General features: G+C 41.9%; 1 protein-coding gene across 2 annotated transcripts; it reads right to left on the reverse strand.

The window, feature by feature from the left end:
- Positions 1-27,801, reverse strand: TGS1 (trimethylguanosine synthase 1). 2 transcript variants are annotated; one of them, XM_062633374.1, is made up of 13 exons: positions 27,668-27,801; positions 26,625-26,689; positions 24,719-24,888; positions 22,328-23,156; positions 20,761-20,878; positions 19,740-19,826; positions 18,453-18,624; positions 16,374-16,716; positions 15,328-15,501; positions 14,280-14,423; positions 12,737-12,955; positions 11,526-11,602; positions 1-282 (listed from the first exon to the last, which is right to left on the reverse strand). In XM_062633374.1, the coding sequence occupies exons 1-13, from the start codon at positions 27,763-27,765 to the stop codon at positions 166-168; spliced, it is 2,613 nt and encodes an 870-aa protein (XP_062489358.1). In that variant the 5' UTR covers positions 27,766-27,801; the 3' UTR covers positions 1-165. The 2 variants fall into 2 exon arrangements, with proteins under 2 accessions (XP_062489358.1, XP_062489357.1); XM_062633373.1 differs by having other exon boundaries at positions 24,716-24,888; positions 27,668-27,800.
- Between the last annotated feature and the right edge of the window lie 181 nt (positions 27,802-27,982).

Genomic DNA, 27,982 nt, shown 5'->3' on the forward strand with positions numbered 1-27,982 from the left:
TTATTATAAAACATTTATTGACAGCAGCAATAAACAGAACACATTTCTGTAAACAGAAATTAAAGTGGAAAATAGCTCCAAGTCATTTTTGACCAGCCAGCTGTACAAAAAGCTTAAGCAAAGCAGCAGTCAGGAAGGTTGGGTTTGGAAGAATCCACACTGGGTTCATAAGATGTCATGCCTTATTAGATCACCAAAATAAGCTGTTATTGTCTTCAGTTTGTTATTGAGAAAATTTTGCTCTATTTCAACTTTGCCTCCTGGTCCTGCTAAGGAAGCCACCTGAAAAACAAAGAACAAGAAGCAAATCAATCAATGCACAGGAGAAGAGCCAAAACCCCAAACCTTTTATTCACATGAAATACCACATAAAACACATCTTTGCTGTGTTAATAGTAGTGACAATGTTCCTTGGCACCTAATGCCTTTGGTCCTCTTTCCGTGTCTCATTTTACTTACAGAAGTGCTTTGTGGCTAAAAAATCCCCCTCACCCCAAGCCATGAAAATAAGAGGACTACAGAACTAAAGATAAATACCTACCACTTCTCACGCTGTGCTGAGGTGAGAGATGCTAGACTGCAGTTTGCAGGGTACTTGCTGTTGACACACAGTTGCAGCAAAAAATCAAGCTTTTTGGAAAGCTGTGCTTTGCAAGCGTCAAAATCCCAAGTTTGGGAGGAAGAGTAAAACCAAATCCTGGAATTAGGAGGAAGCATGAAGGTTGTACTGAAGACTGGTGTGTGTGTGTGTGGAGGGAAACAACCCACACACAACCAACCCCCAAACCCCAAACAGGCAGGGAAGCTCATAAACAACAGCTGCAGTATTTTGTTGTTGCTATTGCAAAGCTGTTGTGTGCACTGGAGTCTTACGCAGTGTTGAGGGCAAGGCTGCAGGCAGCTGAGTAACTGCCAGCAGGGAGAGCTCATCAGGCAGTGCTGGTCCCAGCTCTCATGTTTACGATCACTGGAGTGAGAATTTCACCGTTCATGCTCTGCTGACCGAGGCCGGTGCACACCTTTAATGCTTCATGATTACAGACACACAGTGCTCTGCAGTGAACTCTGTATTTTGGACCAGAGCATGCAATACTCTCTCCCCTCCTGTTCCTACTCGTGGTGCCTCAGTACAACCCCTTTGAGGCATGACAGCCATACAGGCTGCCAATTTGTCACCAGGACAGACTGCACAGACAGAGGAAGAGAACACTACTAAAACTGAGCACTGACTGCTTTATCATCACGGACCCCAAGGACCTGTGCTGTAATGGGGTCCCTGATCCCCAGCCAGTTCTGCTCTGTGCTGCTGTTTTCCCTGCCTGCTGTAGAAAAACTATTTCTATATTCCCCATGCAGGGAAACTTCCTGGGCAGACAAAGCAATCAAGGTCTAAAAGGCTGCAGTAGATTGTAACTGATCTTTAAGCCAAGAAGTCTGTGATGGCAGCAGCTGGAACTTAAAAGTTCAGGCTGCATTATTAACAAGTCTGAACTCCTTTGAGATTTGACTCTGTAGTGCAGGTTTAAATATAAACATGCTGAACTTCCTCTATTTTAGTGTAAGTAAAAAACCAGCCTACCATCATGAAGAAATAACAGATTTATCTAAATTACACTTCAAGCCTTTATTGACTTGCCCAAAAAATTACCACTCATCTAAATCAAGCATTTACTTTTCTGTTTTGTTTGGGTTCTTTTTTCCTCCCTTTTCATTCTTTTGTTTCTGCAGACAAAAACGAAAGCGTGAGTGTTTTTTTCATCCTTCAATCCAATGGTAATAGGAAAAAAAATATCCATGTTCTTGTTAAAGAGGAACCTGCCAATTAAGTAAAAAAGCAGAGGCAGGCTGACTTATAAATAGCACAAGAATCCGAAATTGGCAAGTGATCAGGAATGTTAATTTTACAACTTATCTTTTCTTACTTGAAATCCGAAAAGCAGTTAACGTTGTGGGGCAACACTTTTTTTTTCTAGAAGACATTAAGTTTGTACTTTTAATTTATTGTGAACAAAAGCTGGAATGTCCCATCTAGAAAGCATTAAAGGCTTTGCATTTTATACCCAAAGTTGTGTAAATATTCTGAAATATTAATTGGATTAGTCAATTTAATATAAGAACATTGAGATTACTGTTTTGAAGTTATATACTCCTGCTTTCAGGGCACAAGTTGTATCACTAGCACATCTAAGTACGACTAATGCATTGAAATCTCGATGGACACAAGCATTTACTAAACATTTCTCTTAGAAGACCATGTAAAGCAAAATCCTTCATCAGTAACACAGGCAAGTAACACAACAGTAAACTGCTCCTCTGCAGAGCGGCTGCATCCACTCAGGATACCTGAGAAGTACCATACGCTGTCCCTACGTGTTAAACCCAGCATAACTAAGACTAATTTCAAACAACTACTAAAAGTATTTGATAAACCCACAGGTGACAAAAATCTTAACAAACACATGGGTGTAAGCCCTGCAGGGGTGGATCCGACTCTGCACACTCCTCAACACCCCCATAATTCAGGGGAGAGAAATGCAAATCCTCTGCGACGATGCTTATTTGTGAATTGCTGGAGGCTGCAAAATTAATTACGTAGCAGTTGCCAAGTTTTCCTTGGAAGGGCACAGTCAACGCTGATGGCGTAATGAGTGAAAACTGGCACACAGTGAGCTTCAGAAAGGTGCCAGCTTGGCAGAGGGATGCCCTCTAAAAATAACAGCAGGTTGAGGAACAATGCTTTGAGAAAAGCAAAGGTGCTCACCTATTTTTGGAAATACCAATACACACCTCTTGGTTTTGCAGTGAGCTACAGTGGTGAATAGAGAAAGGCTTCTTAATTTCTTTTAAAAAACAGACTAGTCCAAAATGTGGCTATTTTGCATTTTCCTGTACAAATACAACAATTCCCTGATGGCAACTCTCGCATCCTGGTTTGATCATTAGCCCAAACTCATGTACTGAAGCAGGCAGATATTGCCTCCTTTGCTGTGTGGTGTTGTTTCTACATGTGCCACACTTCTCCACAGGCAAAGGCAAAGGATACAGCTTCAGTTAAGGCCTCCTTGCATCCATCTCACCATGATGCTTCATCCTTCACTTCAGAAACTGCTGATGGAAATAGTCCACAGCTACATACACAGCTACAGACACACCCACAGAGCATTAAAAATGTAGCCAGAAAATTTGGTCTCATGTTTAAAACAGGAGATATCAGAAAATAAATATGAAAACAGAGATGACCACAGAAGATTACTTCAGGAGGACAAGCTGCTTGAGGTGCAAACTTGCTTATACTGTTCAGGTGCATTTCTGATCTCAAAAGTTTTCCTGCTGGCCTCACAGGCTCTTTTCTATCATATTGAATTTCCTTCAGTAAAGTAACTTACTAGCTGTTCCAGCCATAAGCTAAGATAACTGTGGATAAAAAGTTTATCATTATTTACTTTTCTGGGTTTGAGAAAAACAAGCTTTTTTTTTGTGTGTGTTATGAAAAACAAACCAAAATGCTCTCAGGTAGCATTCTTCAAAATGTACAGGTCTGCAGGTGAATTTTGCCACTGCCATGGTGGTGCTGCCACCCTCTGACAGACCAGGAATTATTTATTTATTTATTAAACCTGAAGTAGACAAATTACAATTCAGTATTCAAGTGCTATGAGATTTAGGAAAATTGAAGTCCAGAAGTACTACTTGGCCTCGGTGTAAGCTGGGATGTCTTCTGTCTTTTATCAAAGACAGGGAACAGATCTGAGTTTGAATCAGGCTGCTTAACAGCTGCCGTTATCATAGAATCATAGAACAGTTAGGGTTGGAAAGGACCTTTAGATCATCTAGTTCCAACCCCCTGCCGTGGGCAGGGACACCCTACGATAAATCATATCACCCAAGGCTCTGTCCAACCTGGCCTTGAACACTGCCAGGGATGGAGCATTCACAACCTCCCTGGGCAACCCATTCCAGTGCCTCACCAGCCTAACAGGAAAGAATTTCCTTCTTATATCCAACCTAAACTTCCCCTGTTTAAGTTTTAACCCATTTCTCCTTGTCCTGTCACTACAGTCCCTAATGAAGAGTCCCTCTGCAGCATCCCTATAGGCGCCCTTCAGATACTGGAAGGCTGCTATGAGGTCTCCACACAGCCTTCTCTTCTCCAGGCTGAACAGACCCAGCTTCCTCAGCCTGTCTTCATACAGGAGGTGCTCCAGTCCCCTGATCATCCTCATGGCCCTTCTCTGGACTTGTTCCAACAGTTCCATGACTTTTTTACGTTGAGGACACCAGAACCGCACACAATACTCCAGGTGAGGTCTCACAAGAGCAGAGTAGAGGGGCAGGATCACCTCCTTCGACCTGCTGGTCACGCTCCTTTTGATGCAGCCCAGGATACAGTTGGCTTTCTGGGCTGCAAGCGCACACTGAAGCCGGCTCATGTTCATTTTCTCATCATCAACCAACACCCCCAAGTCCTTCTCTGCAGGGCTGCTCTGAATCTCTTCTCTGCCCAACCTGTAGCTGTGCCTGGGATTGCTCCGACCCAGGTGTAGGACCTTGCACTTGGCATGGTTAAACTTCATAAGGTTGGCATCAGCCCCCCTCACAAGTGTGTCAAGGTCCCTCTGGATGGCATTCCTTCCCTCCAGGGTATCAACTGAACCACACAGCTTGGTGTCATCGGCAAACTTGCTGAGGGCGCACTCAATCCCACTGTCCATGTCAGCGACAAAGATGTTGAACAAGACCAGTCCCAACACCGATCCCTGCGGGACACCACTCGTTACTGGTCTCCAGCCGGACATTGAGCCATTGACCACAACTCTGTGTGCGGCCATCCAGCCAGTTCTTTATCCACCGAGTGGTCCATCCATCAAATTGATGTCTCTCCAATTTAGAGACAAGGATGTCGTGTGGGACAGTGTTGAACGCTTTGCACAAGTCCAGGTAGATGACATCAACTGCTCTGCCCCTGTCCATCAGTTCTGTAGCCCCATCATAGAAGGCCATCAGATTGGTCAGGCAGGATTTCCCCTTAGTGAAGCCATGCTGGCTGTCACCAAGCACCTTGTTGATTTTCATGTGCCTTAGCATGCCTTCCAGGAGAATCTGCTCCAAGATTTTGCCAGGCACAGAGCTGACACTGACTGGTCTGTAATTCCCTGGGTCATCCATTTTCCCTTTCTTGAAAATGGGGGTTATATTTCCCTTTTTCCAGTCGTCGGGAACTTCACCTGACTGCCATGATTTCTCAAATATGATGCCCAGCAGCTTCGCAACTTCATTTGCCAGCTCCTTCCTCGTGGCTGGATCTCATCAGGACCCACGGACTTGTGCACATTCAGAGCCAATGAGAGGGGAGGCTGCAGTGCAGACCTTGGGGTGTAGAGAGTGCCTGCACTGGTCTTGTGAGGGAATGGTGCACAATGGGCAGGGCTGCACTCAGTGCTCCCTGGTGGAGGTCCTCCTGCAGCAGGTGGCTGAGCTGCGGGATGCTGTTAATAGACTGCAAGATGTCAGGGAAGTTGAGAGGAAGCAGGAATGCTTGCTCCACGCCCAACTGTGCAGGGGCCTCGAGCTTCACCTCTGCCTCATGAAGGAAAGAAAGAGGCCGTTAACCCGGGAAGCTGGGAATTAGTGACAAAAAAAAACAACAAAAAAAGAGAAGGAAAAGGATAACCAAAAGCAAGGGGCTTCCCCCTAAATCCCTGTCCCCACGCAGAACCGCTCTGCTGTCCTGCAGGGGGCTAATGAGGAAGCACACTCGAGCCAGAAACAGCCGGCTGATGCACTGGTAAAGAAGATCTCTACTGGTGCTGCTAGGAAAAAGCGGCGGGTTGTAGTAGTAGGGGCCTCTACACTGAAAGAGGCAGAAGCACTCGTCTGTTGGCCAGACCCCATCTCAAGGGAGGTGTGTTGCCTACCAGGGGCATGGATCAGGGATGTGGCAGAGAGGCTGCCTGCTCTAGTAAGTCCCATGGACTATTACCCACTCCTGGTGATACATGTGGGTGTTAGGGATATAGAAAGTAGTAGCCTGGGGAACATAAAGAAGGAGTACAGAGCCCTGGGGGAGGTGGTTAGGGGCTCTGGAGCTCAGGTGATCTTTTCATCAATTCTCCAGGATACAGGTGAGGACCTAAAAAAAGCTAGGAGGATTGGCCAGGTTAATAAATGGTTAAAAGGGTGGTGTCATAGTCCGCCTGATCAAGGAGAACCTGTGGATGAAGCACTCCATAGACAGATAGGAAAAGCCTCATGCTCGCAGGCCCTTGTTCTCATGGGGGACTTCAACCACCCTGACATCTGTTGGAAGGACGGTACGGCCTGGCACAAGCAATCCAGGAGGTTCCTCAATTCTGTGGAAGACAACTTCCTTCTGCAAGTAATAGAGGAGCCGACAAGGAGAGGTGCCATGCTTGACCTCGTGCTCACCAACAGGGAAGGGCTCATTGGAAATGTGACTCTCCAGGGCAGCCTTGGATGCAGCGATCATGAGATGCTCGAATTTTAGATCCTCAGGACAGTGAGAAGAGCGTGCAGCAAGCTCACTGCCCTGGACTTCAAAAGAGCAGACTTTGGACTCTTCAGGAACCTGCTTAGTAAGGTTCCATAGGATATAGCCCTAGAGGGCAGGGGGGCCCAAGACTCTTGGCTGATATTCAAGGATCACCTGCTACAAGCTCAGGAGTGTTGCATCCCAACTAGAAGGAAGTGCAGCAGCAGGGCTAGGAGACCTCCTTGGATGGATAAGGAGCTGCTGAGGAAAATTCAAATGAGAAAAGAGGCTTATAATAAGTGGAAGCAAGGACAGGTGGCATGGGAAGAGTACAGGGATGTTGTCTGGGAAGCTAGGGACCAGGTTAGAAAAGCTAAAGCCCAGTTAGAATTAAACTTAGCTAGAGGTATTAAAGATAACAGGAAGGGATTCTACAGGTACGTAGCAAATAAAAAACAGACTAGGGAGAAGGTAGGCCCCCTCAGGAAGCTCTCAGGAGAACTGGCTACACAGGATTTGAAGAAGGCTGAGGTTCTGAATGACTTCTTTGCCTTGTTCTTCACTGGCAAAGGCTCTGACTGCACCACCCAAGTCTTGGAAGGCAGATGCAGGGACTGTGAGAATGAAGACCTTGCGCCCACTGTAGGAGAGGAACTGGTTCGAGACCATCTTAAAAACCTGAACGTGTACATGATAGTCACAGCTGAAGTGTACACCATTATGTTCACTTAGAAATGATCAGCCTGCAAAACACATCAACCCACAGGAGACCTGCCAACTCTCCTAATACCCAAGCATCTTAAAAATACAATAAAGTTAATCTGAGTTCACCTCCTGGCCACTCACTCCCTGCTTTGCTCATTGTTATATTTACTCCTAAACCAGATATGACATTGCCTGGCAGGTCCCATTTGGATAGGTCTCCAGTCTAAAATCATAGCTAAATGAATGGGCCCAGTGGCAGTTCTACTAGTCAGCCTGCCATTAAATGACTTAATTCAGACAAGTTATCATATTTATTAAACTGACCTCTCTGATATGATTTTCTGTTCTCTGAATGACACCAGACAGAATTAAAATAAATGAGTTTTACCCATCTTCACACCCCCTTCACTGACCAGTCATTTGTAACAACTGGACTTTCAAAACCAGAAACACAGCTAACATCTTCCCATACAGGCACCAGACTTGAAGACAGAACAAGTCTTCAGTGTCTAACTCTAGATTTTCTTCAAATGGATGACAAATATGAGGTGGGAACAAAGACAAGAAACTAAGAAAAGTGCCTGCATGATGTGTATTCTTTGTATGATTATCCAAGGTCAAGAGCACGTTGCTTAATTCTGGGCTCAGGGAGTCACGCTATACACTTGACAAGGAACAAAAGGTAACTAGTATCTTCTGGCAGTATTTGGAATATAAACCAGGTCTAATACACCAACATTAGGACAGCAAAAGCTCCAACAACAGTGAAATTTCACTAAATTAGGCATAATTGTCACAAACAACAAAAAAACCCCTACCTCCGAACCTCCAAAACCCCCAGGAATTTACCCGATTTATAAAATTTTGCACCAGTCATCAAATTTTCGAGTAGTAAAGATGTACACAAAGTTTTCAATACAGAAACAGAATGGCTTTTTTAACTCAAAAAAGATATCTCTCAAACTGAATAATAATCAGCCATTTTACTCTCAGAATCATCTTCAATTAGCAAAGTCACTTGTATCCTGTCTTAAGAGTAGACCAATATTCTTCTAATAGATTTGTTTGCTCTGCTATAGAGGTCATAAAGATTGAAATGTTAGCTGAAAATTATCCTGCTGTTTTGATAGACTAATATGCAATCCAAAATCAATACCTTATGTTCAAGATATTAAATATGCAACATTTCCAGCAGCTTAAAATCAGAAAGACTTAAAGATAATCCCATGCTAAGTAGATACACGTAAAAGATTGTTGTCTAGCAAAAAGAGAAAAATGTGTTTCTGAATTAAGCCACCCTCTGTAAATTTGTACAATGTGACTGTCTGCAAAGAACGGTGAAGCACTTTAGGATAATCCCTAAGGCACAATACGGTACATGGGCAGTTAACCGTCCACGGTCAGGGTAAGTATTAAACGCCAGACTCCTCATGGCTGGCTCGCTGCTCCCTCTCGAGGCAGAAGTAGAGAAGTTCACTTCTTTTTGCATGGAGTTCAAAGAGCCCCATCTCTCTCTACAAGACTAACCCTACACGGAAAAGGCCAAGCCTGCAGACATAATAAGCACTGTTTTTAGAATAAAACCATGCAGGACAAGGTTGGATGTCTTGTCTACCAATGAAGCAATGGACAACAAGTCCTCTGACACAACTAGGACAAGGTCAGCTACCACCGGCTTTCACACCAGCAGCAGAATCCCTATTCTGTGAGTTATCTAACTGTAAAAAGAAGAACATAATTTCCACTAAATTTGCACCACTTTAACTAAAGGTTAAACAGTATTTTTATTGTGAGGTTGCTCCTAACTGGCTGCTCATTTATTTCCATTTCTGCCCAAGATCCACTGTCAGACAAGCAAATTTGCACTGAAGCACTGGCTTACAGTCAGTATAAACGTCTTCACAGAGGTTTGCAAAGGCAATTAAGTCAGCTTCTAAATCAGTTTTAATTGACAAAGCACATGACTACAGCTCGGTTTTAGGCTCAAGCCAATCAATGAAAGACTAGAGGCAGAGCACTTAACTACCACCTTACAAATTAAGTATGTCACACCAGCTATTCTAGGAGCTAAGCAACCTCTGAAAGCCTCACGTATGTGTACAAGCACGGAGTTAATTTCTGAGGACACAGAAGAGACAAATCTTACATTCCTCAGCTACATTACCATGAATCAAACTTAGGTTTTTAACTTTCCATTTAAATCTGAGGCATCAGATAATTTGTTCAACAAATACTGCTTTATCCAAGTTATTCACTTTCCAGGTATTAATCTCCTGCAAAATAATTTTAAGATTTACTTCATTAAGCTTTTTTAGGCCCCTCAAGTTTATGGACTACATTCATAAACCAAGTGACAACACCACACCCTAGCAGTTGTGTCCATAGGCCTTTTCCAAAGTCAGCTGTTGCATCACAAGTACCCTGTACAGTCCATGAGAAAAGTACAATGGATGAGAACTGTGGGCAAAAGCATTAGCAGACTGAGAAGACAACTGTCTACACTAACCATTAAGGAACTCTGATGATAAATCTTCTTTTCTGGAGATTCACAGCCCTGGAAGTGTAGTGGCAGTAACTTCAGAAACTTTTAGTCAGAGATGAAGGCAGCCAAACCCACAACTACGGACCAGACTATCCACTAAAGTCATGTTTGGGATGGTCATGTTTGACACACCTCTGTTCACATAGGATCAAGACTACATTTCCCTAAACAGTGGGCTAGATTCACATTCTCTTTCCCCACTCAGATCATCAACCTGTAAGTTTTTGTCCTTACGCTGGCATAATCTCTAGAGATAATAGATGATTTCTCTTCCTGATAGCAGCCCATAGTATGGACGACTGAACTGACCCCAGGCCTCCAACCATGTGCTTTTAACAACTAAGCCGTAACTACAAAGCTGGTTTCGTGCAACAGCAATTACTCTTCAGACATTTGTATAAAGGAAAACCCGTGGATGTACATTAAGGAACACTTAGAGCACAACAAAAGCATTCAGAGCCAATCAGACCAAGATGCAGAGGTGGCAAGACACCTAACCCAACCACACAGAGATGCCAAGATCTTCTATAGGAATAGGCACAGGCCTGTGGGTAATACTCTTGGATGTGCATGCGAGAATGTAAGTATAAAGTTGCCCATTTATAAATCCAGTGAAAAAATGCTCATGAGCACAGCAGATACCTGTAAAGTCATTCTTCATTGTGGGAATGGAACATTTGATAAAATGCAGTGGTTACAAGTTGAAACTAGAGAAACCCTGCGTAGAATTAAGGTCCCTATTCAAAGATTCATAAGTTACTTTGGCTTTTCACCAGCCTGAAACCAAAACACAACTGAATCATCACCTGCCATTCAAATGGTGCTGTGCATAGCATGGGCTCATGGTGTGCTAATACTCAGGCCATGTGAAATTCAGCCTGTTTCCAAAGCCAGCTGTTTGCCACCAATGATTCTGCAAACCACCAAGGGGCTGGAGACACTGCCTGCTTGAAGTCAGACACAGCTGTTGGGAAGGCAGGAAAAAAACCCTGCAAAGTTCTGTGGCATGTTGCACGCGAGAAGAACATCTCTGTTCCCTTCTTTGGAAACAGCTACAAGACGTAATTAACAGAAAGTACACAGAGGGAACTAAACCAGACACTCAGTGGCATTGTAACAGTCATCTAATTACTTTCTTAAAAGTCTAAAACAAAAATGCCTGATAGAAAAAAAAAAAGCAAAACCAAACCCCACACCAGTGAAACAAATTGTGTGTTTATCAAGTCAGTGAGGCATCTATCTAATCACTGCAATGCAAACAGTTCATATGGAACCACAGTTTTCTGGACAGCATCAGTACCACCTCTGGTGGCATGACAATTGTCTTCGATCTACTGATCAGTGATAGCAGGGAATACAGGCTGTGCAGTGATTCCCTGCAACTCTTTCAGAAACTGAAAGCCATGAAAGTTTAGGACTCAGGAGCTTATCAGTAAGAGCTGGTTAAAAGGTTAAGATATTCTTTTACATTTTTTTGTTTTTTATAATGATGTATCTGTCTGACATTCAAGAACTCTACTCACTTTGGATCTTCTATAAGAACCTCCAATGTGTTGCTCCATGAAGGAACAGTATCAAAACCATGGAAATAATCTACTACTCCCATTTCTAAATATATCAAAAGTACTGCAAACACAGAAATAACTGAAGGTTTGAACTTAAAATGAAGACAAAACCCCAACACAGGCAGCTAAACAGACTTCAAAGTCTTAAGTAAGTTTGTGCTTGTAATACCTATTAAGCCAGCTGAGCTTTTTTTAATTACCAAGTCCTCATCCAGTAACACACCTGGTCAATATCAGCATTCCGAGGTAGAAAGTACACAATATTGTTGGTGATCTTCTTGGAGAGCCTGAAAATTTCAAATGTAGAAGCCAGTAAAGGAAAAACCAAGAACAGGGAAGGAGAAGTTGTTTTATATTCATTCATATTAAAAGTATGTTCTAAATACAGTTATTATGCGATTAAATTATAGCTAGTCTTCTGGGTATGTCTTAGTTTTACTCTTCTGAAATGCAGAAACCCGTATTGTCTAAATGCAGAAAATCTGTTTCATCATTATTGCCCTAGAAAACAGAGGAAAAGGAAACCTCACTTTTAAAGTTAACCGAGCTATAGATGTATATGAGAAATCTGAATGTAGTTTATAGCTAGTACATTGGTTTGATTTTTTTTTCTAATCCATTTCGTGGAATATCTGTCACACATACATACAAAGAGTTTCTTACTCTTATAAACGTGGCTACATTTTAGACAAAAAGGGAACAGCTAAGATTTTTCTTAGGGGAAAAACCCACCACACTTCATATTTGATGAAACTATTATGCTAATGCCTTCCCAGATGAATGAGTACTCAATACCACTGTTAATAAGTCTGGAATTTTATACATTAATTGAAAGGGTTAATATTTTGCTTACAATCTTCTGTGATTTCCCAAGTCAGGCGCTATGATTGAGAAGTTTGAGTAAGACATGTAAAATAAGATACACCTTTCATAAATCAATTAAAAAGTGGTATCGATGACAAAGTCATCGATCATGTGACTAATTATTACCTATATATATACATACCACATGGCTATTTGATTACTTTAGGGTATTTTAATAAAATAATATAAAAGAGTTAAAACTGCTGAATTAATGCTTTTAAGTTAAGAAACTACTACAATTCTTTAAGCGATTTTTTACTTTTAAGAAGTCTTCATGCTTTTTTCAAATAAAAAACTCATAATACTAAATTTTAGGTGGTCAGTCACAGAATCATAGAACAGCTTGGGTTGGAGGGGACCTTCAAAGGTCATCTATTCCAACCCCCAGTCATATAGCTCAGGTTAGGGCAGGAGTAAACAAATGCAGCACATCTGAGATTTCAGCTGCTGGCCAAATCATTTCCAGTCAGTCAACCAGATGTGCAAAGCCCATGTTGAGAGGGAGCGGAAGAAAGAGAAAACCGCTCGTAAACAACTGAAAATCACCCCAGCATGTAACTCTGAAAGGATATCCATCTGGGCAAATCATGGTCTTGATATTGAAGATTTCAGCCGTGGCGTAGTCCGGTCCCCCCCAGGGTGGGCTGAGGAACACAACATCTGCTTTCAGGTCAGCAGCCAGCACCATGAAGTCTCCACACACAAATTCTATCTGATCCGCCACGCCATATACCTCAGCGTTGTTGCGCGCAAGACTGAGCTTCTCAGGATCAATATCAATAGCAATCACTGCAAACCAAAGAGAGCAAACACAGAGGTTAACTTGAACTGCTAATCCCAAGTGACCACCAAAAGGATGTCTTCAAAAGAAAGGTGTTCCTCTGCAGCCAGCAGATACAAGTCATGTCTATAACCTACTATTGTGAAGTGAGCGACTACTTCAGTTTTGTTGGTCATAGTAGACACGAAGCAACAGCTCCGTAGAAGGGAAGGACCTGTCCTTGCAAGACAGCAGCAGATGTTCCACCAAGAGCACAACTGCTGCATTTCCAAAACAACAAGGGAAGTCACACAGCAAAGACGGGGAAGTCTCAGCTGCTGTTACAAAGCTGAGAAGCTTTAGCTTTTGGCTGTCATACATCTACCAACATGACTCCTCCGTCTCAGCTCAAGTAGTTGACAAGTTGTCCGCTTTGTCTTAGGCTGTCTGCCTAAGAGAGGAAGTCCTCCTTGCTTCAATTGTTGCAGGAGCCTGACAATGGTGTCAATTAGAAACTTACTCTTCCCCTTTGTTGAACGTTTATCTGTGGTGGGTAACATTGTACTGAAAATTGAGTTAAAAAACCCCAAACAACACAGCACAAGAGAGGTGATACAAGGGCAGTGCATAATGACAGAAATAAAAATTTGGCCAGGAAATATGAAAAGTGAAATTTGGAAAACATTTATAGAATGGATCATAGCCTATGTAGAAACAGCAGTAGAAACTGCTGTCTTGCTCAGAAATTACTCAGAAGCATTAAATGAGCTGATTTTTTCCCCAGAGCGTTTGATGAATATCAAGTAGTCAGTGTTTTTACAGAAGCACTCTCAATCTTTCACAGCAATTTCATTTGTTGGCAACAGGAACTTAGACTAATACTAAGTTGTTATTATCACTTTTCTGTATTTGCTTCTGCTGCACCTGCACATGATCCCATTCAAGTGTTTTAAGCACTGCTCTCATGTAACCTGGTTTTGAGTACACAGACTTGGTGTAACAATTGGGAAAAGCAGGAGCTTTGTGGCATCTCTGCAGTCAGGACTGCAAACAGAACTCAACCTTTACCAGCAATCTTCAGAGCATCTGACAGACTAGTTACTATGACATGTAAAAATAACTTTGACTAGTACCACACAAATCCAACTCTGACTTAAAACAGAAATGCAGTTTTATAGGTCCTTTTTAAAAACAGGAAGCTCATATTGTAAATGTGATGAAACAAAAAAGCTTCTGTTCCTTCAGAAGCACTGAAAAAAAGGATTAAAAAGCAGTGAACAAAATGCATACCCAGATTTTTAGGGAAAAAGAGTGAAGAAACAAAATAAAGTGCTACATAGAACATCTGCTTACCTCTTTTTGAGGTCAATGCAAACTGAATAGCATTTCCTCCAACCCCACAGAATGCATCCACTATGATATCGCAGTTGAATGACTGACTAACCCGGATGGCAATATGCTCAGCTATTTTCTCAGGAGTAACAGAAAACCAGCCCTCTGCAAAGGAAAGGAAGAAGTGTATTTTCATTTCTTATTCCAAGGTCACCTAAATTAAAAACAAACAAACAACACACACAACTGAAGGTTTAGTGTTAATCCCAACAATTTTGGCTTAGCGCATTCGACCAGGAAATACAGGCTTTGACGATGATAAACTCAGGTCAGTCCAGCAATTTGCTAAGCAAACAAAGTCTCACTGAAGCAAACAGATATGCCCAAATCTCAGTAAATGCTTTGTTGAATGTGGTGCTGAGGATCCTGGCTTATCAAGGACAAGTCCACTGAGACAGCTATAAAAAGCTTCATACAGCACAACTATGTTCTATAACAAATAAACCAGATATGTATCCTCTCTTATCCAATGTTGTTTTCTTTACAGCAATGCCTGGTCTCCCACATAATCTACATGTTTATGTGAGAGAGCATTAGAAGTGAAAGGCTTACAAAACCAACACATGCCAGACATAAAGGAGCAGTAATCCTAATCCTTTTTTACCCCAAAATTTATGATTTGGAAATGGTTTCCATGTAAACATGGAAAAAAGTAACTTTGAAAGCGACTGCTGAAAGTCAGAACAAACTAGGTCCATGAGCGTATTTGGAAGTTTCACAAAATTCTTTTATAAAATAGAGAAACAGAAAAATGTCATTGAGTTTTTGAAAAAGACCAAGCAAAATTTGGGTACAGCATGACTAGTAAACATGAGGACTAATGCAAACAGGGGTGTCCCATGCTAGAAGCTGTACTGAAGTCCAAGACTTCTGTTCACCTGCCTGCTGGGGTGCATGTGCGACCACACACTCAGTAACACTCCTCATAAGAAAATCAGTACAAACTGTGAGAAGTGCCACAGGTTTGGATATATCTTATACCACTAAACACACTTTGTACTAAGCCCACCTCTGTCCAGCTTAATTCCCTCATCAAACCGAGAGAAGAGCCGGTAGCGTTGTGCCCAGTACTTGATGAGCTCCGGATCAGCAGCAACCTCGGCAGGCATAGCTCCCAGTGCAATTTTGTTCCTTCTTCTCCTTTTTTTCTCCTTCTTCTTTGTGACATTTTTTTCATCTACATCTGGCAGACAATGCAAAAGTTAACAGTCACTGTTCTTGTAGGCTAGGAATGTAATTTGTAGGCAGGTGAGAGATAAGATGCAAGATGCTCAGGTTTAGAAACACTGTTAGATGTCCTTCTCTGCTGTTTGCCAGATTATGCAGATTAGTGGTTTAAATTTAAAAAAAATCATCCTCTGTTTCAAGGGAATGGTGTTACCTGACAGGTATCAGCCACAGTCCTAAATAACATTTCAGGTGAAGAGCCTTAACAGCCTAGCCATTATCTTCAACTGATGGCAATAAACTCTATATAGCGAGCAAACAAGTGAATCAGAGACCAATTTAATGCCCTTGTATAAACAAGGAGTAAGAACCAATCTAGATGAGAGCTTTCAATTAGAAATTTAACATCATCAAATTACCGTAGGAAGGATTAAACTATATGCAGAAAACTGAATAAGCCTGTTTTCCTTTGTTTACAGTGTTTAATAGTAAACTTCATAACACAGGTTTCCTCCTCCTCCCCCCTGAAAATAATTTCAACAACACATACTCCTCAAAGCTCAGCAATATGCACTGAGAAACCCAGACCTCACGGTCTGCTCATCTACATGGAGTTAATCACCCTCATCCTTACAGGGAAAAAAAGGTGTGAATTGAAACCTGTTAGATTGCGCATAGGATCAACCATGACTCTTCACCTATAAAGAAATACTGACAATATTGAAGACACTTCCTCTAGCACAGCTCTCAATCAACCTCATTAACCCTTGGACTTAATGAGTTTCTTTGGATAAACAGAATAAACATATCTCAAATTACATGTGCAGTAAGGCAGTAAGTACTAAGTCCACTGTCAACTCGTTTCCAGTTTGTAGGAAACTGATGTACCTTGGCTGACGTCCTCTGTCTCTTCGCAGAGATAATCGGGAATATCCAGAGAGACTAGCTGCCGCCTCTCCCGTCTCCCTGCACCCTGGCCATCGGAGGCACTTGCTGTCACCTCCTGCGCTTCCTCCTCAAGGTAACCCCTTTCAGGTTCTGTCGGGGACACACTGGAAGACGGTGGCTTTTGGTTTTCAGCGCTCAGCGTCGCAGTCTGTGCAGCAGTAGTGCCTTCCTGATCCTCCGAGTCGCTGCTCACAGACAGTGACTCTGCTTTGCCCTGAGTTGAGGCTGCCTGGGATGTGGCTTCCGCTCCAGGTTTATTAACCCGCTTTAGGAACATTTCCACCTGCAATTGTCAAATATCACACGTGATCAGATGGTGTTGTTAACCAGTTATCAAGAGCACAGCTTAAGCGTTACAGTTCAAAAGCACCTGCCATGCAGGAACTCTCTGCCATATATATTTTGAAAAAAAGTAAAATATCCAGAGTCAAAACATTCAGGAAGTCACCAACTGACCTCCCTTTTTACACCATTTGGAAAAAAGTTAGCTTTGGGAACTAGATACCAGCTATTTGCAACAGGAAAACTCCATAAAAATTGACTGATAAACTTATGTCCTAGTTTTGGCTGGCACAGAGTTAATTCTCTTCCTAGTAGCTGGTGCAGTGCTGTGTTTTGGCTTTAGTATGAGATCAATGTTGATAACACAATATGTTTTAGTTGTTGCTCAGCAGCACTTACGCTGATCAACGACTTCTCAGTCTCTCACGCTCTGCCAGTGAAGAGGGGCACTGGAAGCCAGGGGGGAGCAGAGACAGGACACCTGACTCAAACTAGCCAAAGAGGTATTCCATACCACAGCATGTCATGCCCAATATATAAACTGTGGGGAAAAATTGGCTGGGAGAGATCAATCACAGCTCTGGGATAGGCTAGGCATTGGTCAGTGAGCAATGTATTGTTCATCAGTTGTGCCTTCTGAACTTTTATTTCTTTTTTGTTATTAATTATTATTATAACTATTATTGTTATTATTTATCATTTTATTATTATTTCAATTATTAAACTGTTCTTACATCAACCTGTGGATTTTACATTCTTCCAATGCTCCTCTCCATCCTGTCTGGGTTTAAATCATTCTCAAGTAATATCTGAAATATAGTCAGACTTGCCATGGCACAGGTGACCAAGACTACTGCTTTTTAGATCACTACCTTTTCTCGAATCTGCAGTCATAGAAGCTGTACTCTGACTTTTAGGTTAGCATCAACAGGTAAAATTACCTTCATATATTACCTTCATCCTCATCTGCAAGATGTACCAAATGGTGCATGTGCTGAAGGGTTCTGCTGCACAGCAGACATCCCCACATCACATACTACCCAACATGCAGACACTAGTCTATACTCTTCAAAGGCATTCACAGGTGCTCACTTGTACATTACAGTTGCTCTGAGTGGCCCTAGGCCTGGGGCAGTTGCTTACCAGAAAGTCTGAGGAAATGCATAACTTCTTTTCCTTCACACAATTAAAGTTGCCCTAGAACTATGCTGGCCTCAAGTATAAGATGGCAACGGCTGAGATTTTCTTTTGATCAAAAATCATAGCAGTGGGACTGGAGTTCTGAGGTAACAGATTTTAAAGGGGCTCAACTCAGAAAAAACTACAGTGAACAATTTTTTTCTACTTATTACTAATTTCTGAGATAAAAATAATGAAGCATAAAATTATAGTTTAAAATAAATGCAGGCAGCGGTGTAAGCAAAGATGTTGATACAAATTACTAAGAACACAGCATTACATAAATCACACTAACCTATACAAACATTTTTCTCTCCCTGCTGAAATGTTAGCACTACCAAATGCCCCCAAATGCCTTTTAAAATCAGAGATACTGCTAGTAACTATAAAAACCTACACACATCTCCAAAGAAATGATGCACCCAGATGTTAGGAATGACTTTCACATAACTTCACCATTAAGCTCAAAATCCCCTTGACAGATTGCCAAGAATACACCAATATACTAAGGGAGCAGATAAATCTATGAATTACAGCAACACTAAAATTTAAACCTACCTTCTTCAAAGTTTTATTTTTTTTGCAAGACATTTCAGATTCCTCTGTAAAGAAGATGTGTGTGTTTTTGCTCTTCTTTGGTTTACGCATATCCAAGAACTTGGACTTGAGTTTTGCTTTTTTCTCCAAGTACTGCACACTTCGGTGGGTGAAATCGGGAATTCCACCATACCTGAAATTGAAAACCACAAACAACCCCCCCGTTAGTTGGTTAATTTCCAACCTGGAAGTTTTAACATGAAAGCTGACATCTACAGAAGATGATTTAAACTATTTCTTTATGAGATATTTTTTCCGCTCCTAAAATAAAATATATGTCACCGAATGCAGCTGTGAAACAATGTACCTTCATGAAAACTTTTACATATTTTTATTTGAAAATGTTTATCCAACTTGATTTTCGGTTGTTTTGGTTGTTTTTTTTTATTCTTGTGTATATATATACACACATATATATGCAACTTTTGATAGAAATTATTTTCCATACCAGCCTAAAGAATAGGAAATGAAAAAACGTCTTTGATTACTAAAACGACTCTTTGGTGGCTGTAAAGAACGTCCAAAACAGCGACTTCTGTCTCCTGGCAAATGTAATTAAATAAAAAGGGCAATTCACTTAAAATAAATTTTATAAAGCAGAACAAAGATTGTCAACTGCAAAACACTCTTGTTTGTCTGAAACATGTAATTATATATATATACACTACATATATATATATATATATATACCCACACCCTAAACAACTGGTATCTCACAGAAGCGCTAGACCTAAGCTACAGTCTGCCTGTGCCCTACAATGTTACTTCTACAGCACTGACCACCCTATTGTTAGGTCATACCACCAGAAAAGAAATTTCACTGGTCAGCACCCTGGCAACACTTTATTAGTACAGAAACATTTTACTAGTATAAAGCAACCTGATTCAAACATGAAATAGCTATAAATTATGATCTAAACTTACAGGACTCTGAACTGAGAGGGCCATTCATTGTCAGAGCCTTTAAGCTCTAATTTAAGTAGCTGACTGGACATCTAGCATTTACACAACTGCAAGTATCTTGCGATTTACACTTCTGTTTCAAAGTAATTTCCTTGTTCTTTTATTAGTCTCTACCTTTGCATCTCACTCTAGCCAAAGAATGACAGTTTTATTAAGAGCAGAGACTAACTTTGGAATATCTTCAAAAGCTTTACAAAATGGAAATGGAGATGAATGGTCTATTTCAGTAATAACAAGAAAGCTGACTTGCTATGAAGAAACCCCGAGTTCCTCATAAGCAATTACTTTTGTCCTGTGCCACACTTAAAACCCAAAGCAGAACAGGTTTTCTCAGGATCTTCCACTGGGTTCTCATCCACATCCAGTTCATGGCTAGGAAAAAACGCAGATGACAAGGTTAGTATCTATAAGAAACACTCTAATTTTACAGATATACCACTAAAACTCATGTGTTGAAAACATTTAAATGTGGGCTTCAGTATGTTCTTCCACACACTGCTGAAACCAAGCAAAGCAGGTAATACCAGCCTATTCATATGCATGGGCACATACTTCTTCCAGGGTTTCTGTTTGGGGTTTTTTTTTACCCAATTCAAGATGTCCTTCCATTGGGGTTATAACATTCCAGCTATTCCAAATGACTTCTTAAAATATTTAAGATCAAGCCTACAGGGAACTGGTGAAGACGATGTTTATTTACCCAATTTCCAAATTGCCTTCAGCATCTATTATTAATGCTATGGCAACAGCCAAATATTAGAATGAAACTGGAGCTATATGATTAGCAGATAATAATTCCATCCATGCCTTCACCTTTGAGTTTGTACATTTATTAGGGAGGAAGAGCCATCTCATCATCTTTGAGGCTATAAATTTCTAGAGAATTAAAAAGACTGTAACAAGGCAGAGATTGGCTATTTTACGATTGCCATTGCACTGAGCATTTTACTGGCAGCATAAAATATAGTTTAACAATACAGATTATTTACTATTGTTCTTGTATTGTCTACACAAATTAGATCTAGGTAAGCAAGCTGTCTGATCCAATTTAACAATCTTGTATACTTCAGTGACACAAGAATAGTACCATCACCTTGCACAGTCACCGAGGCCATACACTGCTTTCATAAAGCAGAAATATCCACTGCTTGTTACCAGGTAAAGTGATAAGCAATGATAGAAGACTCTTGTTCTGTACTGAAGTTTTAACCCACAGTCTCAATCAAACAAATAGTTACTATAAAGTAGGACGCTTCTAGACTTGGGCTTCTTGAAATAAAAAGTTCATCTACATTTTATGACTCGCCTTCTCTTGACTTTGACATGTCTGCATTCAGGAGGCTCTTCATCCTCGTCTTCATCTCGGTCACAATGCAGCAACTGCTCTTTTTCATTAGAGTTTGAACTACATGACCCCTGCAAACCTGAAGATAGGTTAAGATTATACTTTCCTTTTGCCTAAATTAATTCCTTATCTCCCTGTCCCCAAAGTATGTCTGCAGCTACAATTAGATTGTTGTACATACCTGAATCTGACAATGAGACACAAGTGCCAAACACATGTATCTTTACCTGTCTCTGCTTGAGGGACAACATACCAATACAAGCTTCCAGTATCAGTTACACAGTAGAGTTAATAAACTTTAGTAAGACCAACTTCAAATTATCTCAAGCTCTCCAAGAAAAATGCCTACGAGGTACAAATTCAAAAGAGTTTCTTCCCTGGATGTATATTTTGTTTTCATTTTATTAAATATGCAAAGATATGCACATACACCTAATGAGAGGATTCCAGAACTCCTCGTTTCTTGTTGGAAAGGAGATTTTCCTTTCATCTCTCCGACTCTTACCTCTACTGTAGGATCCAGATGAGAACACACCTGCTTCTTCTTTCCTTAGAAGGTCACTAGAAGCAGAGTTAGAGTTCCCACCAAACTGAACTCCCGAGCTGCTGACACTTAACTCATGTGCTTCATCCCTCCTCTTAGCAGGGGAAACCATTCAAAAGTCAGGAAAGACATTACACTGCTGCTTACAGCAAACACTAGCAGGAAGAACTGGCAGGCAAATGAGATGGGGCTCTCCCTTCTCTGAACAGCCTGGCCTAGTAGAAGGTATCCCTGACTGTGTCAGGGAAGTTGGAACTAAATGATGTTTAAAGTCTTTTTCAACCCAAACAATTCTATGATTCTAAGAAAAACATCTCCAGCTCAGTCTTTGTACCTCCCTCACAGAGTCTCTTCCAGTGGTGTAAGGCATAGCCACTATGCTACAAATACTAGCTCACTGCCTAATTGATAACTTAATGCTGGAAAGGACCTCTGGAAGACATTTTATCCATACTAACATGTTACACCAAAACAAGAGTTTATTCACCAATATGGCATTTTTTAGACAGAAGGCAAAAATCCTTCCAACCCCAGAACTGCAGAGCTATTTTTTTCCTCTGAAAAAGCTGTTCTTAAAATTTGTCAGTCATGAGAACAAAAACCTGAGTTTTCATTCATTTTAGACTATCAGTGAGAAAAGACAAATCATCTGAATGACACAGCTGAATGAATTACAATACTAATACTAAGATAAATAAATATGCACTAGCAGTGCTGTCTCATCACTTTAAGTAGTACATCTGAAGATTTATGAAGTACGTGTTCTATTAAAATTACTTCTGGCTGAAGAATGCATTCAATATACAGGTTAGAGAGGATCACCCAGAAAAGCAGAGGAAAGAAAAAGGAATTAAGTATGTAGTTATTCCGCAAAATATTTGATTAACTTTTTAAAAATGGCGTAATACAGACAGGCCCTTATTTCTTATATATAACCACATACAGAAATTCTGGTAAAATCAGTTTTATCTGATTCTGTATTACCTGATTGCTTAATACTTTTATTTTCACAAGATGCACTCCTTTTCCTGGATCCTCCATCACAGGGCTCTTCCTGGCTTTCACTGTCAGATGAATTATGCTCTTGAGGACCTTGGTGGGAAGCTGTGCTACACTGCTCCACTTCCTCCAAATTCAGGTTTAAATTACAAATCCCAGAAATTATTTCACTGTGGGGCTCAGCACTTGAAGGGAGTGTTTCCTCATTTCTGGTGTCAGAGGTAGAAAGCTCCAAGGTCAGCACTTCACTGTGTTCAGTCCCTGGGCTAATCAAGTCCGTTACCGTCTGCTGGGTAATCCCATCAGCTTTCACGCTGTCTCCGTGTAAGCTCTCAGTAGTCCATCCTTGACTTGTCCAGTAATGAAACTGTTCCCAGTAATACCAGTACAGTTCGCTATAATGCCGCTCCCATTCTTCCCGTGTATCTGGACTATTCCAAGGCTCAGAGGCAGTGGTGGTCTCAGACAATGAGATCTCTTGATGCTTCTCCAACCAACTTTGCCAAAGAAGGCCCTCCCCATACTCGCTCCAGTACTTCTCCCATTTTTCTTTAAGTTCACTGGGTAAAGTCTCATTTGCAAGATTTTCTGAACTTTCACAGTTCCCTTCACTTACAACCTGAGGTTTGTTGCTTTTCTCACACTGCTCTGTAGCTAGGACCAACTCATGAGAAATGGACTGGATATGATCACCACAAACTTGATTCTGGCATTCCTGCCCCATTTTATCCTCATGTTTTTGCTGTAACTCTTTTTTCTTCTTTTTCTTTTTCATCATCTTCATGTTACTTCTCTTTCTATAACTTTCTGTTGCCTAAAATATAATGGAAAAAATGCCTAGAAGTCCACAATGTTTATACAGTCTTTTCTTGTCCTCTCTCCAAGCACATTTCTGTTGTAATCCTCCCTCTTACTGCAACCCTCCTGTTAAGCTCTCTCCCCACAAAAGATTGTAGGGTTTATGGGTCTGACAGGGCCCTGCTGCATGACCTTGGCTCACATTTCTGTGGAGGTTGTGAGAAACAGCTGTGACAAAGTGTACAGAAAGATAACACAAAAGAAAGGCAGGATCACAGACAGAAGTGGAGCTGCTGAGAGGAAAATCATTAGTAGCTCAAGGATTCAGAAGGGGAGACATCAACATGAAACACTATAAAGTCCTAAAGAGAGGTTGGTCAGGAACTGAAGGGTCACTGGGTTGAGCTCAACAATAAAACAGTATCTCAGTAATATCAAAGAGCTTTTTTTAGGGGGCCATGGATACTGACCCTTACTGTTGTCAGGTATCTGCCTGGGCAGCGAACATTGTTCAGATGTCTTATTAGGGTAGTGAACATATAATGCTCAGCTTAATAGAATGCTAAACCATTGCTATATTTGGGTGCTTTAAAAAAAACCAAAAAAAACCCAAAAGCATCACTATATACTCATAAGCTCTGTAAATCCTGCAGCTGCATCTCTGTATGTCTGAAGACACTGACGTAAAAGAAGGGTGTAATATTCTTCCCATCCCATACTGATCTCCAAGTTGGCTAAACAGAAAGACAAAGGAACAGCCTCCTCTCCAAACAGGTGGCCCCTTCATTTGTGCAATACACACATTTCACTTGTTACAAAAACTCAGGCTCCTACCGTTGTCTAGTGGACAGAAACCTGTTATTGAAAGGAAATCCTAAGGAAAAATATTGGTTTCATCAACAACTCTACTTATATAAAGAAGATAAAAACATCCAAGAAAGGCAAGTTTTTCAATCAGACAAATCTGTTGTTTTGGTTTTTTTTTTCCACAAACTGCCAAATTAAATTTGGCAGGTAAGAAGGTGGTAGTGATGAGGGTCTACAACCTACATGGGCAAAAGCCTGCAAATGTACAGCTATTACTCCAAATGTCCCATCAGATGCAATCCCTACTTTTGTCGCATTGAAAAAAACATAAAGTGGACGGTAAGAAGTTAGGTTCATAGAGCTGGCATTAAGCTCTCATCTACATCCCTCATAATGCCATGTTAATACATATAGTGCAAATCAGGTCAGAACCTGTGAAAACATGCACTCAGACTGGAGTGTACTAGTTGTCCTGATGCAGACCATCAACGTTACCACACCTGCTCTAAACCAGCTCTCTCTAGTAGCAAGAGCAGTATAGAAATGGAAGCATGAGGCACAGCTGACCCTGTTTAGTCAAACTGGCAGGTGGATTTTACAAACCGCAGACCACAGTGCTGTACGTTGGTACAAGTACATGAGGCAGACAGCTCAAAGGCAGCTCACATCACTTCTGTGAACTGCAGTCCCCAAATAACTGAGAGTAGACATGCCCCTACGTCTGGAAACACAAAGTAAACAGAACAAATAAAGCAAATAAATATTTACCACAATGTCTCTGTGGGCTGACTGCCCACCAAACTGAAGAGGCAATCCCATGCTTTTCATAAGCTCAGCCTCCGAGTCTAGTTCAACTTCTTCCAGGTCCAGAGCATGATTAGTATCCACCTTCAATGTGGATACATTGGGACAATGGTTCTCCTCAGATGGTTGTTCATCTCCTAGTAAGAAATTATATGAATATAAAATAATATCTAAATCTGGTTCTGACACCTCAATGCCTAAAAAAACCACAACAGTAGAACTGCCTCTTAAGCTTCCTTTCCCATTTAAAACTTTCCTCATAAATACCTTCATTTCTGCCTAAATATCAGTAGATAGCCAAAACATCGCTCCCTGTCTGGCTGCGATGGAGCTAGCTTTCTTCATAGCAGCCTCTATAGGTGCTTCATTTGGGATTTGTGGCTAAAACAAATATGTTTTGACTATTGCTGAGCAGCAATTGCACAGGCTTGCACAGCCTTATAACTTTCTCTTTTCCACAGTGCTGGGGTGGGCAAGAGATCAGGAGGAGGTATAGGTAGGACTGCTGGAACAGACTAGCTGAAGGGCGAGTCCATACCATATAATGTGATGGGCAGTAATAAAAACTGGGTGCTTGGGGTCGATCCACCACATTCACCTCAATAACATGCAGAGCAAACTACAGTGATGCCCAGCAAACAACACAAAAATTGGTATTATGAAAAGAAATCCTTTACAGGAGTTCTTCTGGCACGTATCACAGCAAACCTGAAATCAAAGGCACACTAAGAAAAATAGTATGATTTTACAAAAATGTAGTGTGTGAACTACAGAACTTAATTATCTCAGAAGTAACTGATCAGCTATTGAATCACTGCTTGCACATCTATCAAATTTTTAAGCAACATCATATGAACATAAAACGACAAATACCACTGAGAAAGTAGGAACTGGATAGTGATGGAAACCATGAAATACAAAGTATCTTGACACAGTTGATAAAATTGAAACAATCACAGAATTTTTTTTTTGTCATGATACATTTACTGCCAAATTATCACATAGCACAATACCCTTTTGGTTTTAAATGATTACTCTCACCAGAATTCACTCATATATGCACAAAACCAAGGTTTACATTCTCCTTCTTCACTCCTCCCACATTGTGTACATTTAATCTGTGCTATTAATTATCAGCCTCTATGAATATTCCTTAACGTTTAGACTTCTTCCTTTCAAATTAAGATATTACAGGATACTGAAGCTAGCATGACAGCAAAGGCAAAAACAGATACCAAAAGTACCATTTTCCAAATTCTTCACATATGCCTATCTGGAAGACAGAGCAAAGGAATAGTGTTAAAATTGCCCGAGCATGCATCATGATCATTCCTAAAATACAAGCATGCCAAGGGAGAGACTTACTCTTCTCATCCTCCTTACTTATCATGTAAACATACATCATAATTCTTCCCATCAGTGCTACTGCTTCTTCTCTGCTTCTGGCCCATCAGATTAATCTGCAACAGCTAATATCCTAGACTGGGGTACAGGCAGCAGGACAGTGCTGCTCCCAAGCAAACATCCAGGATTGGCAGACACTCCATTATATGACCAATTTTGAGATAGTTGAAGTTACGATTTAAGAGCAGGCTGGGGACCTGACAACTGATCTGCTCCATGTAGCAGATGGAGGCTATGTGAGGTAGTGAGTCTGTCTGGACAGGAATAAGCATCACACCTGGTTTGACACAAACTTCCACATTGAGATTACGGTATTTTGAAAGCTATGCAAGTACTAAGATATTATTCACATCTATCCCCATACAAAAGTAGTGAAGAATAAGTCAGAAATAAGAATGTAAGTAGCCACAGATAACTCACTTTAAGTATGACCGCACACTGTACCACACAGTAGATATTATTACCCTACCTGTACTGTCATTGTCATCTTTGACATAAAATCCTTTTAATCCCAGTTTATATAATTTTCGATCTCTGTAAAAATGAAGACAGACATTGATGCAGAGGGTCATCCTTAAAACTTTATTTTTTTTTACAGTAAAAACAATCATTCAGTGGAAATAAACTCTGCAAGGATGTGGTAAAATCCCCATTGCTGGAGGTTTCAAGATGTGGCTGGGCAGGGTGCTAAATAACCTCCTCTAGGCTCCCTTTCCCACGAAAGGCTGGACCAGATGACCCTTCCCTGTCCCTTCCCACCTGGGCTGCCCAATGAGTCCAAACACATGGAACAAAGTAAGATGTTGAAAAGGCAACACTTGAAAGCCCGATGGGAAATCCTACACAAGAGATGCTCTGAAAATGCTGTTCCATGCAACAACGGAATTATACTTCAGCTGCACAAAAGCTTCTGCATAAGCAGCATTTAATGTCTCCAGCCCCAAACAGCAACTATTTGAGACATCACCCAATGCTGAAAGCGCCTCATCTCCGCAATGCCGCCGTAACACCGAGTGTGTTTGATAGCAAAAGCCCCGGTTAACAGCCTCAGCCTCTTCTCCCCTATCACGCACCGACGACTGACGCCCGCGAGCAGCATTTCCCACCCCGCGCTGAGAAACCCGGCCCTCCACGTGGCTCGGTTGGGCTCCGGGTCCCTCCGCACGCCTTTGGGGAAGCGATAAGGGGACGGAAGCACTCGGAGGCGGAAGGGAGCTGGGAGGGGGAGCGCTCGGGCCGAGCACCGCACAGCCGCGGCCCTCGTCAGACATACAGCACGGCCCAGGAGGAAGCGGGCTCCAACCGAAGAGACCGCTACTACGCGCCGGGCCGCGTCCGCTCCGGCAAGAGCTCTCCGCGGGAGCCAGTGTTTGGGTATATTCCCCCCCAGATAAACACAACCTATAGGGACGTTTTTGCCCACGGCTACGGCAGCACGACCCTTCCCCGCACCTCCCCTGCGCGAACCTGCCCCGGACACGGCGGTACCACCCGCCCGGTGCCGCTACTCACTCGACGAAGGCGCGGGAGCACAGGCAGAGGATGCTGCAGGCGGGGCCGGCCCGCAGCAGCAGCTCCGCCACCAGCCGCCCGCGCGGGTCCTGCACCATCCCTGCGGGAAGAACCACGCCGCGGAACCAGCCCGCCGCTGCCTTCCGCCGGAACTGCTGGGAGCGCCGAGCCCTCCCCGAGCCCGCTCGGCTGCGGCCGACGGGGCGGGCCGGGCAGAGCAGAGCCGCCTGGCGGGGGCGCCCGCCGGGGTCTCCGCTGGCGGGACAGGCGCTGGACCCCAGTGGGTGTTGCAGAGTAGCTGGGGTTCCGAGAACG

The sequence above is a fragment of the Pezoporus occidentalis genome, unplaced genomic scaffold, assembly GCF_034315485.1.
Source record: "Pezoporus occidentalis ecotype Australia unplaced genomic scaffold, CSIRO_AGI_Poc_V1 ctg4, whole genome shotgun sequence".
NCBI lineage: Eukaryota > Metazoa > Chordata > Aves > Psittaciformes > Psittacidae > Pezoporus > Pezoporus occidentalis.

Excerpts from the sequence above, each read along its gene's own strand:
- TGS1 (XM_062633373.1), bottom strand. The coding sequence starts at position 27,765 with ATGGTGCAGGACCCGCGCGGGCGGCTGGTGGCGGAGCTGCTGCTGCGG. Across the intron at positions 23,157-24,715 it reads CAGCCCACAGAGACATTGTG|GCAACAGAAAGTTATAGAAA; the intron begins GTAAATATTTAT and ends ATTATATTTTAG. Across the intron at positions 20,879-22,327 it reads TAAAAGTATTAAGCAATCAG|GTTTGCAGGGGTCATGTAGT; the intron begins GTAATACAGAAT and ends ACCTATCTTCAG.